The sequence below is a fragment of the Mus pahari genome, chromosome 21, assembly GCF_900095145.1.
Source record: "Mus pahari chromosome 21, PAHARI_EIJ_v1.1, whole genome shotgun sequence".
NCBI lineage: Eukaryota > Metazoa > Chordata > Mammalia > Rodentia > Muridae > Mus > Mus pahari.
Genome location: NC_034610.1, coordinates 6,225,087 through 6,235,583, shown reverse-complemented (window position 1 = coordinate 6,235,583; position 10,497 = coordinate 6,225,087). Strand labels below are relative to the sequence as shown.

The 10,497-nt window shown below is 43.1% G+C and overlaps 1 protein-coding gene across 2 annotated transcripts in view; it reads right to left on the bottom strand.

Moving 5' to 3' along the window:
* Pacrg (parkin coregulated) overlaps window positions 1-10,497 on the bottom strand; it is a 419,131-nt gene that overhangs the window by 162,376 nt on the left and 246,258 nt on the right. For both annotated transcript variants that reach the window (XM_021221476.1, XM_029533070.1), the window contains exon 4: window positions 9,996-10,145. In XM_021221476.1, the coding sequence (XP_021077135.1) occupies window positions 9,996-10,145 (150 nt within the window). The remainder of the gene's footprint in view (window positions 1-9,995; window positions 10,146-10,497) is intronic.

Below are 10,497 nucleotides of genomic sequence, written 5' to 3'. Positions count from 1 at the left end.
CCCNTNCCCCCNCCTCTGCTCCCCTACCCACCCACTCCCACTACTTGGCCCAGGCCTTGCCTTGTGCTGGGTCATATAAAGTTTACAAGACCAAGGGGCCTCTATTCCCAGTGATGGCTGATTAGGCCATCTTCTGCTACATATGCAGCTAGAGACACAAACTCAGGGGGTACTGGTTAGTTCATATTGTTGTTCCACCTACAGGGTTGCAGCCTCCTTCAGGTCCTTGGGTACTTTCTCTAGCTCCTCCATTGGGGACCCTGTGTTCCATCCAATAGCTGGCTGTGAGCATCCACTTCGGTGTTTGCCAGGCACTGGCATAGCCTCACAAGAGGCCGTAATATCAGGGTCCCTTCAGCAGAATCTTGCTGGCATGAGCATTAGTATCTAGGTTTGGTGGCTGATGATGGGATGGACTCCCGAATGGGGTAGTCTCTGGATAGTCCATCCTTTCATCTTAGCTCTAAATTTTGTCTCTGTACCTATATCCTTTCATGAGTATTTTGTTCCTTATTCTAAGGAGGAATGAAGTATCCACACAATGGTCATCCTTCTTGGTTTTCTTCTGTTTTGCATAATGTATCTTGGGTATTCTTAAGTTTCAGGGCTAATATCCGCTTATCAGTGAGTGTATATCTAGTGACTTCTTTTGTGATTGGGTTACCTCACTAAGGATGATATCCTCCAAATACATCCATTTGCCCAAGAATTTCATAAATTCATTGTTTTTAATAGCTGAGTAGTACTCCATTGTGTAAATGTACCACAGTTTCTATAACCTCGAAGATATGGGCACAGGGAAAAAAATCCCTCAATAGAACACCAATGGCTTGTGCTGTAAAATCAAGAATTGACAAATGGGACCTCATAAAATTGCAAAGCCTCTGTAAGGCAAAAGACACTGTCAACAAGACAAAGAGGCCACCAACAGATTGGGAAAGGATTTTTACCAATCCTAAATCTGATAGATGACTAATATCCAACATATACAAAGAGCTCAAGAAACTGGACTCCAGAAACTCAAAAAACCCCATTAAAAAATGGGGTACAGAGCTAAATAAAGAATTCTCAACTGAGGACTATCGAATGGTTGAGAAACACCTGAAAAAATGTTCAACATCCTTAGCCATCAGGGAAATGCAAATCAAAACAACCCTGAGATTCCATCTCACACCAGTCAGAATGGCTAAGATTAAAAATTCAGGTGACAGCAGATGCTGGTGAGGTTGTGGAGAAAGAGGAACACTCCTCCATTGCTGGTGGGATAGCAAGCTTGTACAACCACTCTGGAAATCAGTCTGGTGGTTCCTCAGAAAATTGGACATAGTACTACCGGAGGACCCAACAATACCTCTTCTGGGCATATACCCAGAAGATCTTCCAACTGGTAATAAGGACACATGCTCCACTATGTTCATAGCAGCTTTATTTATAATAGCCAGAAGCTGGAAAGAACCCAGATGTCCCTCAATAGAGGAATGGTCTGCAAGATTCTTTTGAGTCTGCTCTGATTCAGTCTCCCACAGATCTTAGGAGTAAAGCATTCTGGGCAGTGCTGCAGACCTGCGAGTGGCTGGGAGGGTCCCTGGGCTGAGCAATGCTTACACTGTCCCCCCATCCCCACCCCTGCCTCAGCTGTACTGATGATTCAAAATAACAATTACACTTGGTTACATTCTAATTTTCCCTGCAGTGTCCACAAAGAGACCTTTAAAATGTCATTTGCTTCGGCTCAGCAAAGATTTGCATATCAAGGAAAATGCAGAAAAGATTTTCATTATCAGCAAATCTAGAACAAGTGATGTTTTAGGTGCCAGTGAAAAGTACAGATTATGAATGGAGGGTAGAAGAAGTCTCTTTTCATTAAAAGCCTTGTGATATCCATTTCCTTCCTTGGCCAGATTAAATACAACATTCTGCTGCACCAATAGAAGACAGTACAGTTTCCGTTTGGATGAGCATCTGCATGCAGCCTCATCCAGGGCCTGTGTTAGTCTTCAAATACATTAAAGCATACTGCGCGCATCTCTGCTGGCATGCCTGGAAGGTCTTAGCTGAGTTGGTGGAGACTGGTGAGCATGTGTTCCCAGCTAGCAGCGGCCAAGGGTGCTATGGGTCAAGGCCTGAGAACCACGCATAATCAAGGAATTCTGTGGGTACATCTTGATTGGGTAACCTTAGAAGGATGAGGATAAAGTGTATTTCAAACACGGCTTTACATGTAAGTTATGCAGGCGGGCGGGCTTTGTCTCTCCTCCTCTGCCTGGGCTTTGGTTCAGAGACAGACCCAAGAAACAGGACACGGGCTCGGTGCAGGTTCCACGGTAGCGTGGTTACCTAGCGTGCACAAGGCCCTCAGCACAGCACAGGAAGTGGTAGCTCAGTCCTGAAATCCTAGCACTAAGGATGGAAAGGCAGGAGGATCAGAAAGTCAAGTTTATCTTTGGATAAGTAACAAGTCTGAGGAAAGCCTGGGCTACAGAGGGGACATGATACTTTCTTTTTGATCTGGAGGAAAACTAGACCTAGGCCTTGAGACTGGGCTGTGGGATAGCCATTCAAGGCTAGAAAGCACCGTGCCAATCACAGTGGCCTTCCCGACAACACACGGTTGCACTGGTCCAGTCCCGTCAGGTCTCCTGTTGTGGCCCATCACTGTTGCTTCGGGACAGTGGATGGGATGTTCCTGTGGAAGCTGCTGTAGGTGAGCCAAAGTGGCCGTGGGTCTGGAGACAATCAAAGTGTGCTCGGGCCACAGATCTAACTGCAGTTTGATATTCCGTGAGTCTGGTTTTGTCACAGTGGTGAATGTTTTGTGAGTGGTCCTTGGGTAAGATCATGCCCTACCCTCCTGCCTCTGCTCTGCATCCTACAAGCTGGAGAACTCACCTCATGATTTCATTGCTAACTACTAAACACTCTTTCTTTGGAGTTCCAGAACCCTGACTTTCAGGGAACCTTCACAGAACATCAGAGTATGTGTCAATCTCCTCGTTCATTATTCCCGGACAGCCACCAGCACACACTCAGACTGCTGTGAAGTCTAACTTATTGAAAGAGCAGTGGTTCTCTTTAAAGATAATGCATGCTGAGGTCAATTGCAGCCTTCCTGCCAGAGCTGAAAAGAGGACACGCTCCTCAGGAGAGGAAGACTGGGCTCAGCTCCCTCACAGCATGTCATCTCCTTGACGCTATAGTGCAAACTCTCTTCCTCCTTATGAAAGTCCTTTGTGCCCCCGAGATTCCCAAGACAGAGATGTGCGGAGGAGATCCACTCCAACACAAGATGCCAGCCTTCAAATAAACAGATTCTCTAACACCTCTTATTTCTAGAATATTAACTGTTGTGTGACAGGAAGTCTGGGCCTGGGTTCAAAGGCATCGGTGAGATGAGAATGATATAGTCACTACAAATAAATGAAGAGAGATGTGAGCACGGGGGAGGGGGAAGATGTTCAGCAAATGTAGAAGCTGCGTGTAGCCTCAAAGCTATGCCTACTTTACTAAGACGCTGGGGTTTCAGTAGTCCATCAGGACAAGTGATTCTTGGTGAAATTGGTCTGGCCTTTGATTAGATACTTCAGTCCTCTGACATGAATTGAGGAGTCAAAGAGAGTGGCTAAAACTCCCGTTAGAGTGGGAACAGTGAGCAAGAAAGTCTGTCCATGTTGGCTTGTTTGCATAGTGGGATTATGAGCACCAACAAAAGACATTCTGTGCCATGTTTCTGCTCCTGGCATATAGTAGATGCAATAATTCTTGAATTTATTTTGCATGGAATCACCTTACAAAATACATTAATTCTAATGGATTGTACATAATACCCTTGGAGGGACCGCAGAAAACCATATGTTTATAGTTTTTCACACAACCCTCTGAGGCAAGCAGCGCAGATACCTAACATTTACCAAATCCTCGCTCCTGTGCAAATCTGCTATAGCCACAGTGCACACTTAATTCCAGCCAGAAGACATATGTAGCAAGCGGCTTCCAACAAGCTCTCTGAAGGCTTGTAAATGTCTTTAAATTTTTCCAACAACCTGCCCTTTAAATTAAGGAAACTGAGGCACACTGTAATTGTGTAACTGCTTATTCTTCCCTTTGCATTTGATAAACAGGATTAAGCATGATAAATAAGATCAAAAGGCCTGAGCCTTCACACCTCAGAACTGCTCTGTGGCTACTGCCCATGCGGTCCCATTTCTTGGTTTTCTCCATATTATTTGATCTGCCCAAATCCTCTTCCATTCTTGTATACAAGGTAAACTATACTTACTCCTTTAATCCCCTTTAGGCCTGAGGTACCCGGGTTTCTTGTTTAGCTGGTTTGGGCAGACTCCTGCAGGCAATGCAGTCTTCCATTTCAATGAGTCCCTGGGCATCTCTAGGGTCTCCAAGGAAGTTCTCAGAGCTATGGAAAATGTTTGTTTTCCTGTCTGGCTAGTTTGTAGCATCTCAGAAGAATTAAGAAATCAATGGACCACCATTCTTTCTGCTCAAAATGAGGTCCCTCTCCTTAGACTAAACAAAACCTCCCCATGGGAAAGCTATAGGAGTGTTGTCTTGAAAAGAAGCTCTTGCCTGACAAGCCATTTTCAGGGGTAATGTCAGGGCTAGTTATGATCTATATTTGACCCTAGGATTCTCAGTAGACTTAGGTTTTAATCTATGTGGGTAAGTACTTAGACTTGTGCCAACCTCACAGTCAGAAATGGTGAGTGGGGGCAGTTCTAATAACTTCCCATATGAACAACTCAGTGCTTGCAGATTTAATAAACATAATCATTTCTAAGAAACTTTGAACCAAATTCCCAAAGTGTAAGTTATAGACTAAAACCAGGCCAGAATTTCACAGGCAATGAACTTTAATTCCAAATGAAACTCAAATTTCCTAAAAGAGAAATAACTATTATACAAGAAAACTTATACTTCTTAACTTGGGGTAAAAAACGAGTACCCAAAAGTTCACCAGCATTTTAAAGGACCACACAACTCACAGGACTATACAACTCACAGGACCACACAACTCACAGGACTATACAACTCACAGGACCACACAACTCACAGGACCACACAACTCATAGGACCACACAACTCACAGGACTATAACAACTCACAGGACTATACAACTCACAGGACCTTTTAACACACAGGACTACTCAGGCCCTCATGAAAAGTGGCTTTTTTGTTTCAAAATTTTCTTCTAAAGTCACTTAAACTTCAAGGCCAAAGACCTCACACAAACATTCTAAATATGGCGAATATAATATATTCTTATCATTTATATAGATTGATGTGGCTAACTAGAATTACCAAAATTTAAAAAATATATTTAAATTCTATCATTTCTTATCACTGTGGGAAAGGGGCATGTGCCACAGTGGAGACTAAAGAGCGACAGCAGGCAAGGACCTGCTCTCTCCTTTCACCAGTAGATCCCTGGGATTGAACTCAGGTCCTCAGCCCAACCAGGGAGTGCCTGTGCCTGCTGAGCCACCTCGGGGTCCTTTGTCTCTTTTAATGGCCTTTTATCAGTCAGAGTGGTGCATGTTCCAGATTTATTCTAAATATCTTGGCATTTGATTTCTGCAACATGGAGCAGGATGTTTGGTTATTACAGCTCTATTGCATGGCTGTGGGACTGTCAGCATCTCAGAGACCAGATGTCCTGAATGTTTCGGGTACAAGCTTGATCAGGACTATGGCCGCCCTTAGGAACCAAAGCTGCAGCATGTGGACACAGTCTCTCCAAGGTTCTGATCTGTTGTTGTCAGAGCCCACAGCATAGCTATGAGGGAGTTCGTGTCATTAATTGGCTCATGCTCCTCAAATGTAATACACCACATCATTAATTTTGCGGCTTCATCTGGTAAAGCTATAAGCTGAACATTCTTATTGTCTTAATTTTCTGTAACCTTTAATAACATTTATAAAAGAGCGTAGGAGAGATGAAAATGATATTGGCTGTATGACAAATATATTTTATGAACAGTTTTTAGAAATTGTTCTTTCTCTCACCCCAATGTAGTTCCTGGAAAATCAACATACTTTAGACATATAAGTTCATTGTTTAAATGTGGAGAAATGAGCTCCAGGAAGTGGCTCTGCTACCCTGAACATACTCAATCCCGTCGGACCATGAATCTAAACCTGGTTGGGCCTGGTTAGGACATGAATGGGAGAGATGAGACCTAAACACGGATATCGATTTGGATCTTTTATGGAAGGCCCTGATCTAGGCTTTCTTCCTCTGTCTGACATGGGTCCGTCTTTTTAGAAGATGGTGTTACCCCAAATACAGTCACACATTTGAGCTTAAATATCTTGCAAGCAAAGGATGGATTTGAAAACAATATATCCTTTAACTTATACTCGAGGTGAAAACTCACCTAGCATGTAGTTAGCAGAAGTAAGATGGACTCTGTGCAGCAAAGTCCTTGCCATGGCTGGTGTGACCAGGAACCTGCATATTACTCACTGAGTATGGAAGGGTCACACTGGTAGTTAAACAGGAACTGTGTTACAGGCTCTATGGCGAATTTCCACCCACTTAGATAAATTGCCAGATTGTAGCTCACATAGCATTGCTACATTTTATGCACAATTATATTATAAATTTGCAGAGCATGTACTTAACAATGGTTATTTACTTTAGCATGTGGCTCTGGACTCACTATCTCTAATGACCATACCCACTCCTATACAAAAAGCTGCTCCCATGTTTGAGATATGAAGTGTCCCCCGAGGCTTGTATATTGAAGGGTGGATCCCTAGCTGGTGGTGCTAATTCGGGGAGCTCTGGAAACTTCCGTAGATGAGGCCTAGCTGAAGGAAGTTGCTCTCTGGGAACTTGTCCTTGATGGTGGTATACAGAAGAGTGGAGTCATTACATTTAAAAGGATGTATTCTCTCTTTCTTTCTATCTCTGGTCCCATTCTAAAAGGATTCTGTGGTAGGACTTGAAAGAAATGTATCTGAATCTAAGTTTAACAAGACATCAATCTACATAAAAGACAAGCATGGAATAGCAGATGTATAGAAAGGAGAAAACATCTTCAAATGCTTTGGAGCCTAGTTTAAGATTCTTCTCCCTAATGCTATTACTGAAAATCTGACATAATTTAATGATATATAATGACATGCTGTGAGAGATACCTGCTTCAATTAAGTAAGAATTATGGCTCTGTGAATATGGGTACAGCATCTAAAATCATGAATCAGAACTATTTTCCTAATACAAAATGCTTGCACAGCTGGAAGTCCTGGGATGAATTCCTTGCAGACTTGGATCCAGGGTTACAGAGCCACATTTGGGGTTACAGAACCCTTTTAAAGAAGAACATTCCATTCACAGGGTATAATGATCCAATTTTATAATAGGTTCCTTAGAAGAGAGCAGACCTCACCATGGCATTGTGGTGACAGGCTTCTAGAAAAGGAGAAAATGAAGCTGAAGATAATGTTTCCCTCTTAAATGTCAGAAGAATGTTTGACAGAAAAGCAATTTGAACATGAAATTTCTGATGTGTGCATTGGGAAATAATCCAAAATTGTTGGTTGTGCTTGAAAGCGATGGTGGTGTAGATCAGTTATGAATTTCTCACAGTGAGCTCTCCAATATTCTTATGGACAAGCAACCTTACCTTTATTTAACAGTACGGACATTTTCTAGTTACAGACTTAAAAGGGAACTGTCCCTAGAAAGCAACAGGGAAATAATAGGTTTGTTCTACAGCCCAGAACCCTCAGGAGGACTGTCTGTGGTGCCTGAATCAGTCCTGCCTCCCAAGTTTGGTTCCCAAGAAATTGGTTGTCTCTTGAGCTTCGCCAGTTGCCTTCATTCATACAAGGATACAAAACATTACTTGGAACCAGCACTGGGTCACCTAGGGGGCGGATTTGGTAAACACACCCATGGTCCCTAGCGGACTGCCCAAGCGATCTTAGGATCACTGGTGAGTGGAACACAACTTCTGCTCCAATCCAATCGCGCACGGGACCTGAGACAGCACTAGTGAAGCAGAGAACCGGCCTGACCAGGGGCACAAATCCCTTCCGGTCTGTGCCAGCACCAGGTCACCTAGGGCGCGAATTCAGCGGACACCCCCACGGTCCCTAGAGGACTGCCCATGCAATCTTACCTAATAAAAATTGGAAAAACAACAACAACAACAACATTACTCGGATTTAAGTTGAAGATTTTGAGGTTTGAGAAGAGCATACCTCATTGTGGACAAATCTATTCCTCTGAGGTTATGCAAGAGAGAAGCTATGTAGGCTGGCCCAATGTCTGTGATCATCAAATTCAGAAACGAATGTTTGTTTATAAGAGAGAAAAGCGACAAGGAGATGGGCTTCAAAACAAAGCACTGGGAACACCAACAGTGAGCATCCTCTGGGTTTGCACAAGGAGCATTGAGAACATATCTGTGGGACTCGGGCTTCCCAATGTTGACCTAGACATCTTGAGTAGCTGTTGTGTGATTATTACACTTCTTTCTTCTCCACCTGTCCTTGCCCACCTCTCTTAGGTCCATCTCCTTCCTTCCTTCCTCCCTCCCTCCCTCCCTCATGTCCACATCAATCTATCCTCCTGCCTCCCACTAGTTCTCTACTTCTAGTCTCTAGCTTTAGCTTAGAGCTAAAAATCTACAGATAGGAATACACGGAAGTTTACAGTGTTCTGATGAGCCATAACTGAATCACACCCATGTGTAGGCTTTCTATAAATGCACACATATTTGATGCTACCATATGGCAAAAAATATGACTTAAGAATAAATAATGTTTATAAGTAATTTTTTTAAAACATAAGAGTGCTGTTACCACAACAATTGTTTGGAGAGTATGAAACTAAATTACTAAAGCAGATTTTAATTTCCCCCAGGAGTAATCTTGCTTAAGTGTCTATGCACCCTTCCCCCCTTCAGATGATTTGAGATGGACCACAAACATATAATTAGGACCTACGATCAAAAGACAGCTAAGGAGCTTCTGAGAACTCCACAAGGTTTGGAACAGTGTACATGTGACGCAGATTCAATAATAACCAGTGATTACATTCAAAGATGGTGACTCTAAATGCCAGGCTTGTCTGCACAGGGGGCTGCTGTACGCCTGGCTTTTGTTTGCTATTGTTCTCCTATGTGTACAAGGAGCAGATCGTGTTTCAAGCTTTTCAGGCTGCGTTCCACTAAATTACCAACAGATTTACTCGGCTGTCAGGAACTAGCTTCAAATGTTGACTTCTCCCATGCATGTGAGAAGTATGGAGCCTCAAAATTAGCAACAAAAAAGAATGAGATTCAGGTACTTTCAGGGAAATCGGACTGACAGTAAGTAAACCCATAACCATGGCCTGCCCGTGATTGTCCAAGACTTGCCATGGATCGGCGCACAGTGACCAGTTCATTGAGAGTACCCAAGCTTCTGACGCTTGGTGGAGAATAGTGTTCCAAGATAAAAATCAATCATCAGATCTATTTTAATTTATTTTACCCGAATTTGTTAATGACACATTACTAAGTATTAGTAACTAAATATAGAAAAATATCACTTTTCTATATTTTTCCTTGAGATGAAAGACCAGAGGTTGAAAAGCTCCAAACTGCCTACCACATCTGAAAAGCATTTAAAACACTCACCTTCAATCAGTTTATAAATAGTGGGCTATAAAGTTTTGCAGGGAGGATCAAAACCTTCAAATGTATTCAAGAACTATTGAAGGAAACTACACAGTTTAATTACTATAAACATGTAGAAGCATTTTGGCGCTCATCTATTGAGTGGGTGGGCTGTTCATGTGCAGAGGAATCACAATTGCTGATTTAACTGTTTCCAGGGGGGAGGGGGGATAGTGGTAGAGGGTGGGGCTATACATTTTAGATCTCCAAACCAAAGGGTGATAGTCCCAAGCAGGCTGTTCCTTATCTCTCCACCAACCCATTCCTTTGTTTTAGTGCTTAGAAGACATTTTGTCTCCTGAGGTCACTCACCATTCATGTTCTTAAAGATGTTCAGGATTGGCAGGATCTGACGGTAGTAGGGCACCAAAGCTTCGCCCACCATCTCCGCAGACACAACCAGATGCTGGAGAACCTTGAGTGTCACACAGATGACCTGTCTGTTTCGGAGGTTCAAGGCATCTATGTGGTAGAAAAATGAGCAAGCAGCAAATATTGAGTGTGAATTCTATGATGTTAAGGCGAAGCTGTCACGTGGATTCATTTATTCAAATTGTGCTGTATTGGGGACCCAAGGGGTCCTTATTATTACAGTTCTTATGAGGCTAGCACAGCCCCCTGCAGAGAATCACATCTTATTTGGTTACTGTTCATCTTCCCAGCTGGTGTGGACTCTTCACCAAACCTGAGAACACTTCTTTTCTTTCTTTGTTTCCTTTCCTCCCTCCTTCCTTCCTTCCCTCCCTCCCTTTTCCTTCCTTCCTTCCTTCCTTCCTTCCTTCCTTCCTTCCTTCCTTCCTTCCTTCCTTCCTTC